The sequence below is a fragment of the Colius striatus genome, chromosome 7, assembly GCF_028858725.1.
Source record: "Colius striatus isolate bColStr4 chromosome 7, bColStr4.1.hap1, whole genome shotgun sequence".
NCBI lineage: Eukaryota > Metazoa > Chordata > Aves > Coliiformes > Coliidae > Colius > Colius striatus.
The window spans coordinates 14,246,665-14,272,086 of NC_084765.1; the positions used below are offsets into that span (position 1 = coordinate 14,246,665).

General features: G+C 37.1%; 1 protein-coding gene across 1 annotated transcript in view; it reads left to right on the top strand.

Annotated features, from left to right (window-relative positions):
* OTOG (otogelin) overlaps positions 1-25,422 on the top strand; it is a 92,849-nt gene that overhangs the window by 60,816 nt on the left and 6,611 nt on the right. The window contains exons 36-53 of the mRNA XM_061999737.1: positions 30-3,847; positions 4,452-4,620; positions 5,656-5,792; positions 7,017-7,106; positions 7,477-7,660; positions 10,451-10,671; positions 11,529-11,667; positions 13,670-13,864; positions 14,722-14,934; positions 15,652-15,756; positions 16,690-16,800; positions 18,135-18,236; positions 18,676-18,774; positions 20,497-20,537; positions 21,680-21,755; positions 22,647-22,825; positions 23,597-23,701; positions 24,138-24,257. Of these exons, the coding sequence (XP_061855721.1) occupies positions 30-3,847; positions 4,452-4,620; positions 5,656-5,792; positions 7,017-7,106; positions 7,477-7,660; positions 10,451-10,671; positions 11,529-11,667; positions 13,670-13,864; positions 14,722-14,934; positions 15,652-15,756; positions 16,690-16,800; positions 18,135-18,236; positions 18,676-18,774; positions 20,497-20,537; positions 21,680-21,755; positions 22,647-22,825; positions 23,597-23,701; positions 24,138-24,257 (6,104 nt within the window). The remainder of the gene's footprint in view (positions 1-29; positions 3,848-4,451; positions 4,621-5,655; positions 5,793-7,016; positions 7,107-7,476; positions 7,661-10,450; positions 10,672-11,528; positions 11,668-13,669; positions 13,865-14,721; positions 14,935-15,651; positions 15,757-16,689; positions 16,801-18,134; positions 18,237-18,675; positions 18,775-20,496; positions 20,538-21,679; positions 21,756-22,646; positions 22,826-23,596; positions 23,702-24,137; positions 24,258-25,422) is intronic.

A 25,422-nucleotide genomic window follows, 5' to 3' on the forward strand; every position in this document is an offset into this window, starting at 1 on the left:
GAATAGTATTTATTTGTATCTGATTTCAGGCATCGAACCAGCAGATGATAGTCCACCTTTGCCACCCAGCATTCAAACAGTAGCAGTTTCACACATAACATCAAGTGCCAGTTTGGCTATGGTCAGTGAAGCATTACCTTCATTTCCCGTACCTGAATCAAAGGTCATGGAAACAACACTTGCTTCAGAATTTCAACTCACTGCAACTACAGCGAAAACTGAATTTTCAGCTGTTACATCTAATATAACACTTCCAACCATAACTTTATCATCAAATATTTCTTCACAGTCTACAGAAATAACATCTGGGAGAAGCAGTACAGAAATGTCTGGGACAACAAAATATAATGTAAGCTTGTCTTCTCCTGTTGACATTTCTCCATTGTTTCCATCTACTGTCAGTTTAGAAACTTCCACAAAGATAAAACCAATCAGTAGTGACTCCACTAAACTATTGAGGGCTACAGAACCTCAGACAGTAACTGCTACACATGCAGTGACTACAAGCACAGAATCAGAGAGCAAACCAATTGCTACTTTTATTTTCACGAGGACACCACTTATCATTAGGACAACAGAAATGCCAGTCAAAACTAAAGTAATGGAAATATCAGAAATAGCCATGAGAACACTTCCCACTAGAGAAGCACAAGTAAAACCAGATGTGTTTACAGCCAGTTCATTTGAATCAATGAGAGAAAAAACTACTGTACATCTGCCCCAGGTTTCCACATCACCACCACTGGGCATGCCTTCGTATACACCAGCAGTAAACGTCACAAAAACTTCAGAAGGGACAAAAATAAGCATAGAACAGTCATTAACCACGGTAGCTAATGTTACAGTAACATCATTTTCTCCTGTGATCACCTCTTTGCCTTTGTTAAAACCAGCATCTTCAGCAACAACAAAAGCAGCAACTGTTTTAGCCAAACAAAGCACAAAGACTACATTTTCACCAACATCCACATCACCTGTTCCATTAGGAAAGGTGATTACAGAACCTTCTGTTGAAACAGTTCAAAACTTGCCTGGTACTCCTGAGGTACTATTCGCTTCAACTCTAGCTCCAAAGACAACAACTGTGCAAACTCAGGAGCGATCATCAGAAACAACTTTGTTATCATTTACAACTCATAAAAAGGAAACTCCCAAAACAACATCTCACATAGACCATATGCCAAGTTCCTATTTCCATCAATATTCCCTGCATCCTAGTTCTACAACTGAGAAGTCTGTCGTTCTGTCTACATCTTCAGTGTCTGTTCCTACTCCGTCCTCTCCAGCTTCAGGTGAATTAAAAAAAACTTTAATAACCGCTTCAACTACAGGTTATCCTTTGTACACAGTTCTAAACACAACGGAGTTCCTGACAACATTATACAGTAAATATCCTGTTGTGACTGAAACTACCAGAATGACACCTTTGTCTGTTGAGGCAACATCCAAAATAACATCGCCTTTTGAATTAGCAGCAAAGTCAACTTTGTTTTCTGGAAAAACCTCTACCAAATATAAGTCAGCTCTGGTTTCAAGTACCGTAAAGACAAGACCCTCAGCATATTCAGATAGTGTTACCACATCGGCAATGGAAACCTCTATCTCATCAAAAGAAATCACCACAGTTCCTTTTGTAATTACAGAAGGAGAGTCAGCTCCAAGAATATCCATCACCGGATCTCCACATACTCTCCTTACTGCAACTGAAACCACATTGTTGACAACACAGACTGATAAATCACAAGTGGAAAGAACTACTAGCATTTCTACGAGAAAGCCCTCTGCTTTCTCTTTTTCTCCATCAAGTTCCCTAATATCTTTAAACATTTCTCTTCCTTCACTACCCTCATATGGAAAAGAAGGATCCCTGACGCCTGTCAGTCCTCTGCATGCATCCCATGAAACAATCTCTTTATATCCAAGAACAACTGCAGAAAAATCCATGTTACAAACAGAAAAGATTTCTCCCGCCCTGACTTTTTCTGTTTTATCCACTATAAAAGAACAGACAAGTCCAATAACAACAGCATCATATGATAAATCACCAGGCAAAGTAATTTTAAATATCACTCATGCTACATTCTCCCCACCCTATGAACTCAGTAGTCAGCTCTCAGCAACAAAAAAAGTATTGACAACCACAGAAAAATCAACTCTGACCCCTTCTGTTGTACTTCCAGTAACAAAGTCTTACCCTTTCTTCACTTCTCAGTATCTAGCAGATAAATCAGGTCCTTCAGTGTTAACACAAATGTTACCAAAATTATCAACCACACCAAAATACCTGCTAGAAACTAGAATAGTTTCTACAGCATTGAAATCTACAGTCCAAAGTATAACAGATACAGTAAAACTCTTAGCAGCTACAGCTCAGCCATCCTTTCCGCCATCTTCAATAAGCTATGGGCAGACTTCTTCAGGAGATAGACACTCAGTACAGGCCTCAACGACCATGGTTATGCCGCTTTTATCTACTCAGAAGGCAATGGAACTTGATCGTCAGACTTCTGAGCCTTTGTTGACAAGCCAAAGCGTTACCCCAATTTACCAATATCCTGCGGAAACTCTAACAAAATCCACTGGTCAGCCACGTGTCTTTAGCACAACTGAAGCTACAGTAGAACCAACTTCCTCGTACCCCTTAATCACCTCACTACCTGAAGGCATTCATTCAAGTATATTACCTACCTCAGTAGGTTCTACACAAGTTATTTTGCCAGCTGAAAAAGAGTTGCATCTAACTGACTCAATTTCACAACTGCATGTATCAAGAACTTCTAGTTTGCATTCTACGGTCCCAACTCAAGCAACAGCTGACTTGATTATTGGCACCAGAGTTCTCCCTTCCTCATCAGAAGTGCTTGCAGCTTCTCCTTCTTTAGCAACGATCAAAAAGGAAGCATTTCCTTCATTTTCCACACAAAAGTCAGGTACTGGTCTAAAATTCACAAGGCAGGACTTGTTTACTGAGTCACTTGGTTCAAGTCTAACACTTGAAAGAATCACAGGATCTAAGTTAACTTCATCATCAGTTTTGTTACCAGAAATAACAGAAATGCCCATTGTGTTGGGGTCTGGGCCATCCACATCAATGAGCAAAAGTAGTACAGAGAAAACTGTGGTGTTGCCTAAGCAAGTCACACTTTCAACCTCTGCCTACAGTTCCACATTTCTATCAAGTACAGTGTTGTCAGCTGTGGCCCATTCATCAGCTACAGCTTCAGCCTCTTCAGTGATAAGCAGCACTGGGCAAAATGTTAGTGTTGTATCAACAGCTTCAAACAAAGCAGAAGCAGTAACAAAATCCATCACAAGCTCTGTGAAGCCCACCTACTTTTCTATTACTGCAGATGAAAAAGGAGTCATGCCCCTTGACACGGTAAAATCTGAAGAGCCAGATTTAACAACAGAAGTCCAAGCTATCCATGTTCAAGGTGCTACCTTTACCTCAGAAAGACCTCAGACAGCTTACTTCCCATATTTAATGAACAAAACTGCAGTTCCTCCTAATGTAAGTGCATTGATACTGTCCACTGTGCATTCATCCTCTAAATCAAAACCTTTTTCTTCTGCAGCTGCGTCATCGGTCAGTGCTACTCAAACTTCAAAACTTGATGTATCATCAGAGGTGCAGATGCCGTCTGTGAGCTCGCCACTAATGATATCTGACTATCCAAATGATACAACAGCTCCATCAGTTTCCTCATTTGCCTATTTGTCTATCAAACCACTTTATGACCTGTCTGCAACATTTTCTAGTGAACTGGCAACGACTGAAGCCATGTCAGGAGTTACAGCATCCCCTTTCGTGCTGCCTAGAGAAATAGCAACTCATCAAACTTGTACAGTGAGTAACTATAAATAATGTTTTTAATATGTCTTGGTTACTTTTATACATTAATAAAAAAGATCTGTGAGCTATGTTTTGATCTTTAGTATTAAAATACCTGTAGCAAATGGGGAGTCCTGTTATTTTCTCAATTATATCTGAAATTTTGGATGATTTCATTCTCCATATTGTTTTTTTTTAAATGCGCAAATACACTGTGTTTCAGGCCTTGGTTTTCTGAGTGTGTTACAAGAATGTTTTCTTGGCAAAATATGGTGCTCCATGTTGTTTAAGTTTTTGTCCCATTGCCCTGCATCTTTCTAGAGATCCGTGTTATTCCTACTTGTGCCATTCCATCCTTTTTTCTCCTCATCCTTTTTTAATGTAAAGTTAAAAATTCAGTAATGCTGTTCTCATTTTACAACATGACAGCAGTTCTAAACTGTCTTCAGAATAGTTGGGTTTTCAAAGGTTTTCTTCACTTGTAGCTTCCATCAGTGTCATGGGGATTCATAAGTATTCTGTACTTGAAAAATGTGAGCCCCTTTTTTAATGCTCTGTAATATTGTGATCCTAGTGTGATAAGAATGGTAACCTGTGTCTTTTATGAAATATGCCTTAGCCAATCACAGAGAATGAGTGCATAAAGCACATCTGCTTGGATGGACAACTGATCCAGGTTAACAAGTCGCAGGACTGCCCATACAATGCAACTCAACCCAGCTGCGGAGTTTTAGGATTTGCTACTCAAACAAATGGAGACAAATGCTGCCCAAAGTGGGAATGTGCCTGTAAGTTTTAATTACACAGTACTTTGGAAGTCAATTTCAGTAGCAATTCAATTCATGTGTAAGAGGGCTAAAAACTGATAATTCTATACCATGATACGGGAATAGAAGGTGCATGTTGTACAGGTTACACAATGTCTAATGCAATTTACGATTCTAGTTCTACATCCAAGGAAATGAAATCAAAATGCTCCTTCAATGTAGCAAATTCTTCTTAGTATTAGGTATCTGCAGTACATATGTCCAGGTCTGGCTTAGACCCACGTTGTCTTCTATCTAATCAGAGTCAGTGGATTTTTTTGGTTCATCTTCTATCTACTTCAGGACGAGAAGATTCCCTAGACCCTGTTAACAGTTTAGGTACTCTGGAAGTATAACTGCACTATAGTCACTCCCATCAATTATCAAGAATTAAGCAGGAAGAATTCCATTTTATCTATAATAGCAAAGAAAGGATGCAGGTATAAGCAATGCAAAAGCCTACTTATACTTTAGAGTTTGAAATAACTACGAGTAGAGCTCCAAGCCCTTTGAAATGCAAAACCTTTAGCAATGAGTCTGGGAAGAAGGAAACTTTACACATGAGCTCCTGCCTTAGGAATAAAACTAGAAGGGAACTAAGAGTCTGACACAATCCACTGTCATTCATGTGTTTTACTAGCTTGGGGTTTGCAAAAATTACAAACCTTTACAGGCAAGAACTGTTAAGAAAATACTGATTGTTGTGGTCTGCATGTTGTTCCGCTGAATTATGCATCTTTTGATTCTGCTGTCCATTTCCAGAGATGCAACAGGACATGTTCCTATGTGACCCAATCTAGGTGAACCTTCTTCTGCAGGGGGCTTGGACTAGATGATCTCTAAAGGTCCCTTCCAACCCTACCATTCTGTGATTCTATGAAATATATCTGCATATAGGAAACTCTAGCAAACTAGTTGCTAATCTTGAAAAATTTACTGTTCTCTCCGTGTTTTGTAATATTTAGAGAAATTCTGAATCATTAGAAGAAACATTGGATTTCTTTTTATTTTTCTTAGGTCGTTGCACAATTTTCTCTGATCTGAGCATTATAACCTATGATGGAAAACATTTGGCTTTATTCAAAGAAGCATCCTACATTGTTAGTCAAACTCAAGATGAAACTATAACTATCCATGTCCTTGACTGCAGAATGGTAACTTACATTTATCACCTAACGAATGGCGTTTAGTACTGCTAATAAGATGTATCTTAAAAAGAAAGGGCATAGTAATACTATATAGTTGTAATTATTCACCTCTCTGCAATATCTACGAATTATACTTGCACTTCACAAGACTTACAAATTGTATAGTGTTTTATCACCTGATGTATATGCACAATTTCTTCTGAAATATCTGGAAGGTGAGAGGTAGGTCCTTGTTACCTTTATTTTATGTGTAAAATGGACAAGGTGGTGAGAGATTAAGTGGATATAGATTCATTAGTTACTTCTGTGAATGCCATTATGTAATAAGGACCACTGCAGTGTACCGGCATATCACCGACGTATGTCAATGCATCATATTTATATTCATATGGAGAAACTTGCACTGAAAACACTAATCTTCAGAGGCATGCAAGATTGTCAGACTAAATTAGACCACATCGTGCATTTCTCTAATGGAGATAAATATTTCTTGTTTCAGAGTGGGAAGAGAGAATCCCAAGTGAATATCCTGCCTAATGGGTAGTGGAGACTGGTTTTGTGTGACTGAGTTAATTTCTCCCAAGTTTTTACAAAATTCTTTAATGTCTTCCATGAAAGCTAGGTAGTTTTGACGTCCATATAAATATCCATCAGAAAGCTTGGTCTGAAGTGGTACCTTACAAAAGTTAATGCCAGAATTTCATTATGGTTGATATGAAAGAGCAGATCTGTTTATGACTTTCAGATTTGTTTTCCTGTTGTGTACAGTGATTTCTGTTTTGTTCAGTACTTCATATCTCGGGCAGTATGTGTGTATTTCTGATCCATTACTTCTGTACTGCACATATATCACGTAGATTCATCATTCCCAGTGTTACTCTCTTTCACCTTTAGCTATGTAGTTCATGTTTTTTGGTGTCCAAACAACTCGTCAAGTGTGTGTTTTTTTTCTGAAAACCTTTATTTCTGTTGTAATTTGAAGATCAGATGATACAACACAGTTGCTGAAAGCAATTAAATCACAACATTTTGTTTATTTTGCAAAAAATGCTTTCCGGATGAACTTTGTAGTCCAGACTTGAAGCTGTAATTGGCAGCAGTATTCCTCTTTTAAAAATACACTCCCCAAAAATCCTTAATGTTGCATTGCTTAAAAAAAATGAGCAGCTAATATGTAAAGATTTTGCATACCGTGACACTGATTGATATTTTTTTTTGCTTTCTCCACAGAGTAATTCAAATTTAACTTCTTTGTGCCTGGCAAGATTAATTCTGACCTATGAATCAAACCAAATTATTATCAATCGTTTAAGTAGAAAAGTAAGTATTTTGAGGGCTTTTCTTCACCTTTTAAAACCATTTTCTGTAATTAATTGCCTCATGTGGATACTGAAGATTAGAGTAGGACACAATAGGTCATACAATTCACTCTTACAACTTGGTAATTTAGTGAGCTGCTAGTATATTCAAAGAGTCAAACTGTGCTACAAGGAGAGTTAATGAGGTAAGTTGCAGAGCATGGCACATTAACTGTTAGTCTGTTTAGTACCTTTATTATCTCTGTGGAGGTGAGTCTTCTTTCACAATTCATTGTGAGTTACATTGCTATGCTGTCAAGAATATGGTCTTAGTTCTTCTGCCTAAAGCACTTAGTAGCTGACATTTAACCTCTCTTCTGTGTTTATTTTAGATAACAGTAAATTCAAGATTTGCTTGGCCTAATGTTAGAAAATATGGATACAAAGTTGAGGATTCAGGCTTCAAGTATGTGGTTGAGACCCCAACAAAAATCAGAATTCAGTGGTTTCACAGCACAGGGGTAATGATTATTGAGCTTAATAGTACCAGAGAACCAAGACCTTTGGGGCTATGTGGTAAGTATTGAGTAGTGCAAGAAATAGGCATTCAAATGCTTTGCTAGGGAGGCACGTTTTCCTAATTTTTTAAACTATCTTTTTCAGGATTTGTCTCAAAAGATGGGTGTCAAAATGATGTTTGATACGTTATCTATGTAATCACTTTTTACACCTAATATTCCTTCTGACTGTAACTTGTTGAGTCAAATAATGTCAATTTACAGATTTAGTGTTTGATATCCATCTGATAGGCAGCGATATATGCTGGTTTTAGTTTCTAAAGATCATAATTCACAGCAGATGTTAGCTTTAGAGAACTAACTTAATTTATCTGTTGGAGGGAATTTCTTAATAGTAATGAGTTAAATAACCATAATATTGCACTCTGTTAGGTCTGCTTAATACTTTCACCTACTTTCTAAAAATCATAGCCTTGGATAAGCTGTTGACACTATAGCTTTTGCAAGCATATATTGGTTGATGTAAGTCTGTACTGTGACACCTGAATCTGTAAATTTATCTGCTGTAAATTGGAGCTGGGAACCAGGGTTACAGAGTTCATATAATTACCGTGGGTATCTTTCCAGTTTCACAAAGGGCAAATGCCTATAGCTCAGTCTCAAATACCAGTGATAGTTCAGTCAGTTTCAAGTCCTGTGGACAGCAATGTGCTTCTCACAAAGGAAGAGAACTTGAATTTACTGCCATTTTGACAATGAGTTGTTGTCTGTAATTTACTCTGGCTTTTGTTTTTGATATTTTTGCTCTGCTTGGCTAATTGTTATTGTAATTAGATCAAACAGAAGCAAGAAAGTAAAGACTGTATTTTTTAGTAAGCCTGATTCAAGTTATCTTGAAAATCTCTCTTGCCTTTGCCTGTTTGATTAGTGTGATAGGAAGAACTGGGAACATGTTACATTCCTGATTTATGAGATGTTTTCAGTAAATGACAACACATTTCTGTAGATGGTGTTCCAAGCAGAACTTCTTCAGTGAATGTTCTCTGCTTTTCTGTTATTCATCTCTGATTGGGATTCTCTGCAGAAGTCTGCCTGCAGTGTTGTCTGGTGCAACTTACCAAAACCTGCCTTAAATGAGCTGGTTTTACTGCATTTTTTAAGGTTTAGTTAGTCTACCCTGGTCTCATGAGCTTTCTCAAGTGTCTTTTAGCTGAACTGCAATATTGGGAGATCCTGATAACACCATTAGAGTTTTGTAGCACAAGCTACAAGGATTGAAAGTATTTGTGTCACAGACAACAGTGTTTGTTACAGTGGAAGGATTAGGCAAACATGACAACTGGTGAAGAGGTGGTGTAGAAGATGAGGAATGTGAGAAGGGAACATGGACATCTCTATAGCAGAACTGGTGAAAGAAAGTACAAGCATGTCAGTTTGAGCTGCAATCAGATCCTGTCAAGCCAAATGTGAAGCCTTAGTTTTGCTATGTTAAATCTCCTTGTCAATGGGTAAGAGAAGAAGTGAAAAAAGATATCTCAGACATGACAGCAATCCTTTGATGTCTCTCTGAACCATCAAGTACTTCCTATTTGTGTTGGATAGACTCACAACCTCAAAAAGCTCAATCAGAAAGATTTTTGGTCGAATAATCATTACAATTCTAAAACTGTTTTACTTTTGCACTGCCTATTGCTGTATTATATTACTTATTGTCAATGGTTTACTCTTCTCAAGAATTCTGAAAAATGGTAAAACAAAAAACTATTTCACTGTGAGGGTGAGGGAGCCCTGGCACAGGCTGCCCACAGGGGTTGTGGAGTCTCCTTCCTTGGAGGTCTTCAAGACCCACCTGGACATGTTCCTGTGTGACCTGATCTAGGTGAACCTGCTTCTGCAGGGGGTTTGGACTAGATGATCTCTAAAGGTCCCTTCCAACCCCTACCATTCTATGAGTCTATGAAACAGTTTTCTACAAGAAGGGTTAAATCCACAAATAGTTTTTTTGACAATAAAGATTTAGAATTGCTGTGTGAGTTTGTTGAGGCTTCATAAAAGTGTTTTAGAAGTCTGATACGAAAGTCTCAGAAATTGTGATTAGGAAGAATGGAGCACTGATCAATCATTCTGTTTTTTTCTGTACCTGCTGGCTATTAAAGGACCTTTCAGAGGATGCTACCGTATTACTTGGATGTTCTGTATTGATCAAAGTTACTCTCCATGCGTTGCATTGCTTCCTTTCTCCAATATGTTTCCAAATTGCCAACTACCTTAAACAGTAATAAAATGCCAGTCTGCCTTCTGAGCAATGAATAAAAAAAAATTGATTTTCCTGCTGAAGGATAGTAGAAGTAAACCTTGAAGTGCCAAAAGCTGCTCTTTTGTTACCTCTAAAGCCAATAGAAGCTTTAGATATCAGAAGCATATTTTGATATACTTTATCAGATTAGCATTCTGATAACATTTATAGTCTTTATTTGTTGCTATACATGGATGTGCTTTGTAACTTTTTTAAAATACCTTTTTGTTCAGTGCAACTGAGAGGTGAAGTTTGTGTGCCATAGCTAGGCTCTATCAACAGCTCTTTAATATGCAACAGATTTCCATTCATAAATGTCTCTTTGCTTTTCCTTTGCTTAACTTGTCAGAAATTTGTGTATTTTGAGCCACAAAAGACATTCTACACATGTTGTGGGTTGTGATTCTATCATAGAATCATAGCACGTTGTGTAAGTTTTTAGAAAGCTGTTTATTTGTTTGAATATGCCACTACAAACATGCTTCAGAATTAACCATACTGAATTGACCTGTTTTGTTTTGTTTGTTTTTTTTTTCTTGTGGTAATACACAGGTTTTTGTGACAGAAACTTGGAAAATGACCTGATGCTACCCAACAGGACAGTTTTAAGCAAAGGCAGTTCTCATTCGACTTTTATAGACAGCTGGCAAGTGCCAAACACGTTAAAGTATGTTGGAGAAGACAGGCATCAGGAAACTAATTGCTCAGTCATGGACTGCTCAGAGTGCTTAAGAATGGTGTTGAACCAGACCTTCAGCAGCTGTCATCCTTATGTATGTTAACTATTTCAGAAGCTTACATTTTGAGAGAGATGCAATTCTGATATAGTTTTGTATACTTGATAATTTCATTAAGCTGAAGCTATATGCAACCACATTTGTGGAATGAGATTAGACTTTTTTTGTGTTTACAGTTGCAATGTAAAATAATTGAAGGCATGGCAGCTTGATAGGAGAGTTGCAATAAGCAACTAACACTTTCAGAATTCATAATGTATCTCTCTCTTAGTTTTGAAACCACCATCCAATTTATAAGTCAGTCCCAGCTAATTCATTTGTGTCAGTATGATATACAGCAAACGGAACAAAATAGTTTTAATTAGTTCTGAAGCATTCAGTAATTTAACAAGTTGCAAATTGCAATAGGTAATCTGAGAGCCTGCATTCTCAAAGGCTCTAGAGACAGAGATGCAGCTTAGAGAGCTGAGGGAGTAGAACAGACTATTTAAAGCAAACCTAAAGCAAATAACAAACTCATGGTGTGCAAATAAAGTATTTCTTTTAGATAATGAGTACATTTACCACTTCACCTTTTATATTTTGTTGATTATTATGGAGAGGAGGCCAAAAATAGACAAAAATAAAGAGGTGAGGAAGATTAAGGAACAATGAGTAATTGGCACTTGTAAGAAATTAAACAGAAATGTAAGGATATCAACATTCAGAAAGCTTTACTTTTAAATACTAGTACATTCTCTTTGTGTACCAAAGAAGGTTGGTGGCCTCTTATTTACAGTGAACCAAGAACTTTTAGCTCCATTGTTTGTAGCTGATATTTTAAAATGTCAATCTTTTTCCTAACAAGCAAGATCTCTATGAAGGTGCTTTTTTTTTTTTTCCCCCTTTTTTAGGTTCCACCTGAGCTATTCTGTGACATATGGATTCAAGACACAGAGTACATTCAAAATCCATGCATTTCACTAGCTGCCTATGTGGCAATGTGCAACAAATTTAATATTTGTATAGAATGGAGGAGCTCGGATTACTGTCGTAAGTATTTTGTGTTAATGTGTAGCTCTAGTGTTCACTGAGACAAAATTTGGCTGATATAAGAGTTACTGCAAGTCCTCATATACTTTGGAAGTCATTGAGATAATATATTTAGCATGTTTAATGACACAATTTAAAGCAGTGTGCAAAAGGAATCAGGATCATTATAGCCATTTCATAGATGGAAAAGGTAAGCTAGAGGAACCTTGCTCAGAAGCCTACCTCTGGTTTATAATATACTTAACTGTAATCAAATCTCTTCACTCAAAATGTAATGTTCACTTCTCTTAGCCATTTTGCACCGATAAAATCAAACCAGAACATAGTTGGTGTGGAAAGGAGGAAGCCACAGAAAGAAACTTCCGTGGTACTTTGAACTGGATATATGTGCTTGGTATTGCTGCAGAAAGCTGTCTTTTGGAGAAGGGATTAAAGAAATGAAACACTTTTGAGATTTGATGGAAAGGAGTAAAACCTGAGAGCTAGAGTATCCCAGACATCTCCCATGGCAACATACTAAAATGTCAGGCCAAATGGAATCTGTATCTGTCAGTAAACAGAAAATTTGGTTTACAGCATCTCTTTATACTGTCAGTGATTGCCTAGTAAAAGCCCTATGCTTTGGTAACATAGCAAAGTCAATGGTTCCAGTGCTTGGAAAGGGAAAGACTTATTGATGGGCTGTGAAAATAATAGAACTGACTGTATGTAGAAATCGTAAATTATGTATTTTAAAAAGTGGTTTATGATTGGGTACATATGTACAGGCTTCATCCAGGTGGGTCATAGCACCCCACAAATAATTATTGTGGAGTCTAAAGCTTAAAAACAGTCAATGTAAAATATATTTTAAGTTCTTCAGTTTGTATGGATTTTACTAGCAAATAAGATTTGACGAAATATATCTGTAAATATGGTTAGGTATTCCAGCCATCGTGAAAGGACCCACCACTCTTACTAGTTTATACCACAGTGGCCTCTGGTGGCACGTGCCTGGTAAGGAAGAGCCATGAAGTTACATCTAGATTTTGTGGTCACTAAGTGTTGAGGTGCTGTGGACTGATTTTTAAAAGCCTGAATTCCTCTATTTACAGAGCTCTAATAGAGATACCCTGTGGGGCATTATCACTGTTTTCATTAGTGAGGAGCTGAAGAAAATCAACCTTCTCTCCTAAATAATCTTAAAGTCTAAACTGGAACCTTCTTTTTTTTTTTTTGAGCAGGCAGTCCTTTTGTGAACTGGACTTTATCTCATTGCCATGATGCCAGATGATGCTTCTGTGTATGACGAGCATTACATATTTTGTAGTAATTCTCCATTTTGCATATTTATGCACCTTTAATCACTGTTTTGAAACAACAAATGATCATGTGAAGTTAGCAAAAGCAAAATATAAATCAAGACAAGATGCCTTTTAGGTCTATTCCTGCATGCACCCACAACATGCCAATGAATTTACAGTAGTAGTATAAATAATTTTAAATTTAATTATGTTCTTTGAATAAAAAAATAACACTCCACAGTAGTTAACATGGATATCTATGAAATATGATATTATTCTACTTAAAACAATATGGAATTTACATATATATTTTTGGTAATTGACAAAACTTTGCCTGTTAGTAATCACTGCATTTTCTTTAGTCACTGCAAAGTATTTAGAATGATTCAGAACACCATATTATTAATCTGTGTAGTATTTGCAAATGTTTTTGAAATTTATTTTGCATCAGCCCTGTTGCATGCTTTGATATCTCTACTGCTAAAATACAAATCAAAGCCTGATAAAAATGTTACTACAAGAAGAAGAGAAATAAAAGTGCTTGCAACTTCCTTTTGTTTAAATGTCACATAGAAGGTAACTGGTCTGTATTGGTGTTTTAGATTGGTAGGTCCTACTGAATTGTCAAGCACTGGAAGTTGACAAGAAGACAATGTCTTCTCTTAGGTACTGCCTCAAGTGATTACAGTTTGAGAATGAGTGATTTATTTTCTTCCTAGCCTTCCCCTGCTCTGAAAACTTCTCCTATCAGCCTTGTATAGCTGCCTGTGAGGTTCCAGATACTTGTCAGAGTAACGAGATTGCTTCTCTGGACTCAGACTCCTGCTCAGTGTTAACAGAAGGCTGCATTTGTGCTGAAGGAACCATCCTTCACCGAGCTCACGCTGCTGTCTGTATTCCAGAAGAAAAATGTGGTATAATTGAATGTGATTTTCTTCTTTATTATCTGCAAGTTGGTGGTCAGATGCTTCATGAGTAATGAGTTCTCATCTGATATTGTGTGGGTTCTGCATATGTCATTCGGTTGAGGACTCTAGATATTCAGTGAACTTTAACTGTATGGGTGAGCTAGCAGGTAACATCCTTGTGATATACAGTTTTGATCATCTTCTTTCAGCAAGAGGATGCTCTTCAAAATAGAAGTTTTTTCTTATGTTTATGCATTCCAGTATTCCAAGTGTGTTAGTTTGGGCCTTCTTGTTACCTAGCCCTTTGCCAAGGGTCCATCCTGTTGATACTAATGGTATTCAAAAGACAAGCAACAGTTAATTACACATTTTGAATAATACATGCAAATGTCTTGTACTCTTTCTGCCACCATTGATATTTATTTTCATTACAATTCTACCTGAGCATACCAAATAGTGGGCTGATATTTAACATTAATGATACAAACCTTAAAGGTGTGATTTATTATAAATTGGATTACATAAAGCTCTGGAAATTAATAATGGTTTTGCCATGTGTGAAATACAAAAGTAATTTCTTTTCGAGTCACTTCTTTAAAAACACAGGACTGGATTGGTATTTTAAATGACTAGTGGAGACACAAAACAAAGTGGACGCCTTGATCCTCTGGAGAATATTGAGTGTCTTACTTTCCCATATAAACTCAGTCTCAGACTGTCTCCTCTTTCACTTGTTGGGGATAGGAGATACCTTCAAAACTGGGGTTTTTACACTTCATAGATCCACACCACTGTGGAAGAGAATGGTCATCAAAATTTGAAGTAAAATGGATTTGCTTCTGTTTTCTGTTGTCCTGATCTAGCTTGTACGGACAGCTTAGGAATACCTCGTGCAGTAGGTGAGATCTGGAAAACTTCTTTGAGTGGATGCTGTATGCAAAAATGTGTTGACAGTGAGACCATTATTCCTGTGGAGTACAACTGTTCAGATATCCACAATTCAGACTGTCAGCGATTTGCAGAAGTGACCTTGCTTGTTCCTGGTGATGAAACATGTTGTCCTCAGAAGATCTGTAGTAAGTATTCTGTAATGATTATGAGTCCTGCTCACTGGAACATGCCAATATCCTCAGTGGTTTGTTTTCTTTTTACACATTCTACTTTTGAAGTGAATGGAAATTACTTTGATTTGGATTTACAGATTATGTAAATAACTGTAGAAAATTTGTACTATTTGGCTCAATATCCACTAGGTTTTGGGGGCAGAGATAGAGAAATGAGACAAGGGTTTTAAGGACTGAAATAACACTGTGTCTAGTGTTTACTTGCATATGAATTGTGTTTCAGCTGTAAAGGCTACTGATATTTTCTAATATCCCAATAGAAATAAATGATGTAATTTATTCTAAGAAAAAAATGAGGTGGTTTACAAAGTAAGCAGTAAAAAAAATGAAATTTATCCTTATTTAGCTTAGAAAGTCCATCAAAAATTGGAAGTAGTTTCATGTTTTGACTACCTGGGATGATGTTGCAGTGTTTTCCACAGGCCCTTTTTTTTTGTTTAAATTCTCACAAGGACTCAGCCCTTATTTAACTTTGACTCTGTGGAGAATATTGCAAATTCCAGAAAATTCTGAATATTGTCTTAGGGTTTTTGCTAGTTTGGAGTGGTTTTCATATGCATGTTGTTGTTTGGAGGCTTGGGGTATCAAATTCTGTTTGCCACTGCTCCACTCAAATTGTAAATGCATAAGATAGTTTATATTTTTTTTTTCTTTCCCTTTATGTAACAGTTTGTAATCAGAGCCTGTGTGAACCCCTAATCCCTGAATGTAACGTCTTGGAAAAGCTGGTCACTTACTACAGTGAAGAATCCTGTTGTCCCAGCTATGCTTGTGGTAGGTTTCTCTTCAAAAGCATCAGTTTAACCTCAGCCAGCAGTGAAGGACCACACAGCCACTCACACACTCTTCCCCTCCCATCCCACTGTGAGATGAGGAGGAAAATGGGAAACAAAAGTAAAACTCCCGAGTTCAGATAACAACAGTTTAACAGCAGAACTAAAGTAAAATTAATAATAATGATTGAAATAATAGTAATGAAAACAAAGATAATAAAAGAGAAATACAATCCAATAAAGACAAGTGATGGACAGTGCAGTTGCTCACCACTCACTGACCGATGCCCTGCCAGTCCCCAAGCAGTGATCAGCCCATCCCCACCAACTCCTCTCATCATATACTGAGCATGATGTGCTTTGCTGTGGAATATCCTTTTGGCTAGTTCAGGTCATCTGTCCTGGTCATGCTCCCTCCCAGCTTCTTGTGCACCTCCTTGATGGCAGAGCATGGGAAACTGAAAAACCCTGTCTTTAGATAAGCACTACTTAGCAACAATTCAAACATCAGTGTGTTATCACCACCATTATCATACCAAATCCAAAATGCAGCATTATATCAGCTGCTAGGAAGAAAATTAACTCTATATTGCCCCATAAAAGACCTTCATTAAACGAAAGAGATAAATTTTGAAGCAAAAAGGTAGTTAATGTGGGCATCATTGTTAGCATGGCCATTTACAGAATTCTCTTACATCTAAAAGCTCTGGATTGTTCTGTACCTAAATTTGAGCAGATGTAGTGATGAAGGAGTCTTGTGTTTGACAGTCAGGTTAGAATATGTCTTTGCTGTTTTGTGATACATGGTACAAGTTTTTCTGAATTATCTTCTTGTATTTCTCTACTCTGCATCGCCATTTTTTTAGGGTATAGGATAGCAAAAGAGGAATACTGTACCTGTACAAAGAAATACATCTGTTATACTTTTTTCCAGAATGTGATCCAGCAAAATGTGAACCAATGGAGCAAATGCCAAGCTGTCAAGATGATCAAACACTGATTGCTGCTCGGGTGGAGAGTACCTGCTGCATTTCCTATATATGCGGTACACTATCCCGGCTGATTGAAACTATAAATGTGTTTGCATATGCAGTGATGTCTCCTATTGTCTTTCCAATTAAAGCTCCTTGTACTTTCTTTAGCTCTCCAAACAGCAAGGTTTGAATGTGATTAAAAATGTAAGCATAAAGTTTACAATACATAAGAAATGGTAATAACCATTGAGTCACAAAACATCTTTGTGCTGTTCTTGGGTATTGTAGTTTTCTTGGGTCATGTGCAAGTCTGGTGTTGGAGACCATGAATGAGGGAGTTGAGGGCTTTTGAGAGACTGTCCATACACAGTATGTGGACAAGCTGCATGAATATTTGAAACAAGACTGAAATTATAGATGCTCTTGATCCCTATGTCTTCTTGTGTCAGTTATTGCCTGTCTTACTTGATGGTAAATATTCCATATGAGCATATAATGCTTTTTTTTTCTCCATTCTTTTAGAGTCTGGACTTAATAGTAAAATTGCACTTTTGGCATTAATATAGGAGTTCTGATGTTACCATATAGTTGTTTTCTGTACGACAGTACTATGATAATGAAGTCCCATTCAATTTACTCTCTTTTTGCAAGTAAATATTTGTGAATCAAAGCCCAACTTGTCTTGATTAGCTCTTTTATGCATAAAAATTTGAGCATTAACAGAAAACTTGAATTACATTTCTTTATTTACAGTAATTTGATGGATCACTTGGATCATGGGACAGTGATGTACTGTATTTGGCTCTTGTGACTATCTAAACAGCATCATTCTGTCTCTTTTTTGATATAATGAGCCTCTGCACTGTACTTATCAAAAAGTACCTATTGTGATTTTCCTATGTGTTCAAGTGAGAGAATAATACTGGGATCACAGGAGATGCTCTTTACTGGGGGTCAAAGATCCTATAATTCAGACAGAGGGATATTCATAGAATTACAGAATCATAGAATGATAGGGGTTGTAAGGGACCTCTAAAGATCATTTAGTCCAATCCTCTCTGGAAGGCACATACAAGAACGTGTCCAGGTGGGTTTTGAAAACCTTCAGAGAAAGTCCCTGGGCAGCTTGTTCCAGTGCTTCCTAAAAACAGCAGGGTCACTTGGTAGGAGAAAAAACCTAGCAAATTTTTCGTGACTCAAAAACAACATATCCATCCATTGTAGCAGGGGATGAAGAAAAGGCTAGCTACACTGCAAATGAGCCTCTTGTCTAGGGACTATAAGGAATGAATGTGGAGTATGTCTGTTCTCTTTCATATGCATCTGTGACAAACTTATAGGCATGTTTTCCTAGGCAGTAGTAAAATTTCTTCCTGTTTCAGATTTAAATCATTGTTTTCTCCAGCATGCGGGGCTTGCTCCGATCAAATACCAAAATGTCAAGAAGGAGAAATTCTTATTGTGGATGGCAACACTACAGAGAGGTGTTGCCCTACATACCAGTGTAGTAAGTTTGACTTCATTTTGATATTTTAAGTAGCAGAAAACATGTCAGATTTTGTAATGTGGATGTTCAGTGCCAAAAATGGTGGATTAGAGATACAGATCCAGTTGTGCATATAAGCAAGCTGTCATCTGTAGTCCCGTAGAGATTACCTTTAATTTTAAAAACTCATTGCCTAAAGCAGTATCTAAATATCTGTATTATGGAGACAAATGAGTAAATTCAGGTCCCAGATTCTCGAGGTCTAAAACTGTCTTAACTATTCACCTGGAGTAGTTACACTCCACACTCCTATTACCTGATGGCTGAACATTAAATTTTGATTATTAGATGTTTTCTGGAGGTGTTTATTATAAATAATTTTCTATTTCTTGATGCATATTTCCTTTCACCAAAGTATAACAACCTTGTGTTTATTGGACTTGCTTTTCTTTAATTTTAGTTTGTGAAATACATCGTTGTCCTGAATTCAAATGTATGCTTGGCATGTCTTTGGTGGAGGTATGGAGCCCAGAGAAGTGCTGCCCCTTTCGGACATGTGGTAAAATGACCAATTTTCATTTTAATGTCCTTAGATAATAAGACACTGACAAGAGCTTTGGGTTCTTGGGTTTAAGTTTGATTTCAGCCAGCTATACCATTGTGATCTGAACATACGATATAAAAAAGTCATCTGGTGGTACAGAGCTTAATCTGCCTGTTTTGTTTTTTCTTGCTTCACAAGGGCGACAGCATACTGTAGAATTTTCCTGTCCACACTGGGTGACTTATCATGTTGAAAATTTTGTAAGAGTTAGTGTATTTGGTTAATGTGAGTAGGTTTTGGTAGTAGGAGGGCTACAGGGATGGCTTCTGTAAGAAGCTGGTAGAAGCTTCCCCCATCTATCAACTAAGGCCAGTGGCTCCAAGAAGGCAGAGCTGTCACTGGACATGGTCAAGCCCATCATGGTATCACTTCCATGAGACATATTTAAGACGACAAAAAGACTTGCTGCATGACAGCATTTGCAGATGAAGAAAAGAGTGAGAATTTGCTAGAGAAACAGCCCTTAAGACACTCAGATTAGAGAAGAAGGAGAAGAAGAGGTGCTCCAGGAGCTGAGGCAGGGGTTCCTCTGTAGTCTGTGGTGAGGCCCTGATCCTTCAGTCATGGAGGCCACAGTGGGGAACAGATCCACTTGCAGCCCAGGGAGGACCCCATTCTGGAGCGGGTGGATGCCAGAAGGAGGCTGTGACCTCATGGGAAGCCCACACTAGAGCAGGTTCCTTGCAGAACCATGGGGACCCACGGGGAGAGAAGCCTATGCTGGAGCAGGTTTCCTGTCAGGACTTTGACCCTGTGGGAGACCCACACTGAAGCAGTCTGTTCCTGAAGGACTGCACCCATGGAAGGGACCCACACTGGAGCAGTTTGTGAAGAAATGCAGCCCATAGGAAGGAGGGACATTGGAGAAGTTCATGGAGAGCTATCTCCTGTGGAAGGGACTCCACATTGCAGCAAGGGAAGAGTGTGAGGAGGAAGGAATGGTGGAGACAGCATGGAATGTACTGAATGCAACTGCCACTCGCCATCCCTCTGTTACACTGAGGGGAAGGAGGTGGAGCAAAATGGAGTAAAGTTAATGCTGGGAAGAAGGGAGGTTTGAGAGGGAGGAGTTTTTAAGATTTGGTTTTATTTCTCATTACCTTACCGTGATTTGATTGGTAATAAGTTAAACTAATCTCCCTAAGTTGTTTTCACTTGTCAGTAATTGCTGAGTGATCTTCCTGTCCTTATCTCGACCTACAAGCCTTACATTACTTTCTCTCTTCTGTTCAGTTGAGGAGGAGTTAGAAAATTATTTATGGCTTAAAAAAAAAGGTCAGGAATCTGACAGTTTACAAAGACAGTAGAGTATCATACATCTCTTTATGATGCCTTAAACACAGTTCTCCATTTCATTATATGGATTGTAATAGTTGTCATCACGGTAAGGAGGAATTATTAGCTTTTTTTAATGTGTTCAGGTGGGCTCCAGTTGATACAATTCTGATAATTGTTGCAATAATTGAAGCTGGTTATACAAGCTGGTATTAGTTTTCAAGGGGAAATAGAAATCAAACACAATTCTGCAGTCCCCAGACGAATGTGTTTCAAAAACCAGCAGAACTTCTTCAGTGATGCCTTGTAAATCTGGAATTTCTGTTCTCTCTAATGCTGTATTTTAAGCAAATGCCATATAACTTTCTAAACTATTGTTTATATTACTGTGTTTTGTTTTAGAATGTGCCTGTGAAACAATCCCCAAACCTCAGTGCAAACCGGTATGAAATTAATCTTCTTTGTCAATACACTTTTATTAATTTCTTAATAGATCTGTTTCTCTACTAATAGTTTTATCAGTGAAATAGAAAATGCCATGTCATGCTGATTTTTTTAATAAAAAGAGATTTAAAGAACACATATCCATTGTTAAGAAGTCAGTTGAATTTCAATGTCTTGCAGAATTAAGTGACTGCATAGCATTGATATTTCTGGAGGTTTTTTGTAACCATATCCTGCCCTGAAGTATTTGTAGAGTAGAATTGCTTTCATGCACCCACAGGTAAAATTTTGGATTTAAAGTGTCAAAACTAAATGCATCAGGTTTTTTTTAATATTATTTATTATAGTGAATATGTTAAAATATATCATGCACTTAAACCATTCAAAATGACTAAGTGGAACTTTAAAAGCATATTTCTTGTAACTTGTTCTGCATTGCAAAAATTCTCATTAGCATTGCTGAATTAGGTTCTCAGTTGGTACTGGGTACGCTTTTATGTATATTTGTCAGTATTTTATCCAGAAAATAATGTTACTGTGGGAATAATTGATAAAAAATTACAATTTGGAGTCTTAGGAAGGAATTGGAAATAGTGCACATTTTTCATAGGGGAAGTTCAAAATACTTTGTAAGTGGGATTGTTGTTAGCACTTACATTTCATAGATGAAGAAACCTGGGCATAAGGAATCAGAACATGAAGAAAACTGAGAGAAAAAGCTCTCAATATACATGTGTATAAACAATAAAGAGCAAAAATAAACAATTTATCTGTGCTACTGTGATACTATTTCTATCTGCTAAGTTATTCCATGAGAGAATATGTTTTATGCCACATGGAGATTTCTGTACAGAGGCAGGCCATTGCCCTTCATTGTTAGCCTGCCTTAGTTTTTCCATCCTGTCTGTTGTACTGACACCAACGACTATTCCTGTTCTTCAAGAGTAAAAATAAAAAATCCTATTTGGTTGTTATTACTAAATGTCCCTATGGGTGACGATAGTGCATTCAAAATGGGTTTCTAGGAGCAAGAGATATTTCTACTCAAATCCCGAAGGAAAAGTGTTTAAATTAAAAAGATAAAACAGATACGAAAACACTTGTTTCACTTTTCTTTTTTTTCCTGCTTTTATACACTTAGGGGCAGAAACTTCAGATAGATGAACAGTTTCAGAACAGTACAGAAAATATCTGTAACTGTGTTAAGTACAAATGTGGTAAGTCAGAATATAATTTAATTCAAAGAAATACCCTTTCCAAGTACTAAGGTAAATTAGGTATTATAAATCTGATGTTAAGTATGGTACTGAGGAGGAAAATATTGACTGATATGATTCACAAAAAATGTAAGAAAAGGCAAGAAAATAGGACCCCTCACTAAATATTGTTTTATTATGTCTTGTCTTTGTATTCTGTTAGTTGAATTTGGGTGGTGTTGACTAAGCACACTGCCTTATGCTGAACTGGAGTAAGGACTTAGCAAGAAACTAAAACACACAGTCAATGTCCACATAAAGTCCTCCTAATTCATTATGGGACTGCCCAGGAGCTGGTAGACATGCTTATGTGCTTTACAAGATTAAGGATAGCACTCAGCACAATGTGAATTTGTCTTAGAGCCTGCCCGATAGCATCTGGTAAAACTTGGGAAAAAATAATTTCAGTGGGACACCCAGTTGGCCAGTACAGTTGAGATTGTCCTTGCATAGATTTTTAAAACAAAGATGTATACTTCTGAGCTATTTACCTCTGTGCCCTCAATACTCAGTGGGAAAAATAACATTTTATAGGAACATTTCTTATCCTGAAGTAGACTTACAAGACAAATAATTTGAAGAAACTTGCACTGTCATTTTGGTGGTGCAGCTAATAGAATATTAGATATTTATTTCTCTTTCATTCATGATTATGTTTGAAATTATTTGGTGATTGTAGTGAACCACCAGACTACTATTAAGAGTTTATATTTGAAAATCTGATGGATAACTCTTTAAGAGGTAGAGTAGCTTTTGCCATTCCAGTTTTACCGTTTAAAACATGTTTTAACAGAGTTTTGATACCAAGGTGATTGTCCTGAACATGCTATTTATTTTTGTGTTTTCTTGTAGTGAGAGACAAAGTTTGCCTGAGTAATGAAAGAGGTGTGCTGCTTCCTGGACAAACAATTGTGGAACACAGTGCAGATGGCATTTGTCATATTTCTTATTGTACAAACGTGATTGATCCCTCCACAAAATACTACCGATTAAACACATCTTCAATAGACTGTGCTGTCAAGTGCAAAGCTGTAAGAAGTTCAGAATTTTAGACACGAATATTGTGATTGGAACTCTTAATTACATTTTGCTGTGTTTTGTGGAGTAGATTACAATCATATGAACAAGATGGAAAGAGTAACTATGACATCACCCTCTAATGATATGCTATCACACTTCTGACAGAAGTTTAGAAAAGTTTCACTCCTTCACTCTTTCCTCCCCCATGTAAATCTTCTACAAACTAATGTATATAGCCCACTGTAACCTTGTGTCTCTGTATAACTTCAGCAGCATTACGCGCAAACTGGTAGTGCAGTAAGAATAGGAGCAAGAATAATTATAAATAGAAAAGGAGTTCTGAATGTGGTGAAAACAGCTTTTTAAAGCAAGCAGATGATACCTTGTCTCTTTACAAAGTATGATACATTACCACAGGAATATGATATAGATTACTTTCTCTAAGTAGGTACTTACATGATATCTAATATGTAAAAACTCAAATTTTCAGTGGTTCTTGAAGTAAGCTCAGACTTGCATTTAAAAATAGTAGAAAGACCATGAGTAGTTCATTCTCTCAGAGTTGCAATTTCTCCCCATTTACTTAATTTAAGATGAAAGATATTTTATAAAAGCTTCATGAATCTACAGTGTCTACAAATGTAAGCTATGAGGGGTTTAAAGTTATTTAAAAACTGTCCCTAAAATCAAACACCTGAAAAAAAAAATCTGTCCCTTAGAGTAGTACAGTGTTGAGCTGCAAGATGCTGTCATACAAGTAATAATATGTTTAATTTTGGCAGAACCAAGTCTATCAGCCTCCAAGAGATTTAACAACTTGCTGTGGTAGCTGTAAGAACTTGTCTTGTCTCCACACTTTCAGCAATGGCACGGTTTCTAGTCTTAAGGTAAATTTATACATGTCTTATTCCCTCAAAATATTTAGAAGTGAGCAAAAAACCTCCGAGATACTGTACACACATTGCCATATAAAATGTTCAAAGAGAAGCTTTATTTGGCCAAATACTAGGAACAACTTTGCAGGTACACAACATTAATTTTTGGACAGTCAATCTTATAGCTGTCTACAAAGATTAAGATATTTTGATGTATCAGAGAATTATCATCAACTTAACTATTTTAGAACCCACTCAATGTTATATATTTAGTGGGCTGCTTTTAAGTTCTGTACTTAAACAGAATTTGACACACATCTAAACTGAGTTTTGCTGTAAGTATTATTTCAATTCTAACAAGATCCCATTTAATAGAATTATATTATAAATACTTATAATCCTGTTGCTGAATTGCTGAGTAAAGTTTTGATTTTACAATTTTTAACAGCCTGGTACTGTTTGGATTTCCAACTGCATCAGATATGAATGCATTAACACAGCAGCAGGACCAATTCTGATTTCTTCTTCAGTTGGTTGCCCACCCTTTAATGAAACTGAATGTGTGAAGGTCAGTATTGAACACTTCAGCTGCATTGCAGCTATGATTTTGTGTTTATGATTAACATTCACAAAAGACGTTCTTATGTCAAGAAGGGAGAAATTAGAGATTCTTGCAATGCCAGCATTTTTGCTCAGATATTTGAAGGTGAAAAGCTCTAACTATAAGCACATAGTAGCACCAGGCTGCCTAGTTGCATAGCTGGAGAGGTATCTTCTTAGTCTTAGTTTTTGTTTGGTTTTTTTTTAATAGGGATTTATAATATCAAACTAGTCCTCATACAGCTGTCTGGATGCTTTTCCAGATTGGACTTGTCTTTTCTAACTGACTTTCTGTGTATAATAATTTGATTCATCCCAATGGTCAAAAACTTTGAAGAAAAGAGACTGTCTGAACATCAGGAAAATATTTTCTGCAGTGAGACATAATTGCAAAAGCTCCATTTGAATTTATGAAATGAGATTAGACTAAGTTCTCAGAAATGTATGCAGGGACCAATCTCATATTGCTCTCTGTATTTCTACATTTATACATGGATGGGTGGATAGTTTCCTTAATGAATGATGGTACACAAACAGAGAAAAGCCCTAAAAGCTCTAGGTTGCTATAGTTCTGCCTCAAGGATAAAAATGGATTAGTTCTTCCAGAAGAGTCTCAGGTACATAGCTGGTAAAAGGCATTTTACTGTTCTAGGTAAACTAAAAAGATAAGGCAGAGAGATGGTCATGGCTTCAGATAATGAGGCAGACATCAGAAGTTAAACTCTCCTTCAGTGTAATCCTGTGAGAGATTTTAAAAAAGCTACAGATCTTCTTCCCACAGTACTCTAGGGAGTGCTTCATGCTACAGCACTGAAGACAGACACAAATCTCCACTATGGGGAGTGGGTGGCTTCTCATTTAGATGAAATTTCTTTGTGCTTTGAGTTTAGAATCATTTTTTTGTGATTGTCAATATGGCCTCTGCAGGAAGTCAGGGGTTTACTCTAAGTGACACATGATGGAGTCAGACTTAACACAGTCATTCCCTGTCAAAAAGTGGCATTTTGACAGCTGGTGATGTATAGTGGCTTTCAGAAACTACCACATCATATTCACTTGAGCTAAAACAGTCAAGTTAGATCATTTTGCAGACAAACCTTCATCCATTCCCCAGAGTGCTGCATATACCTGAA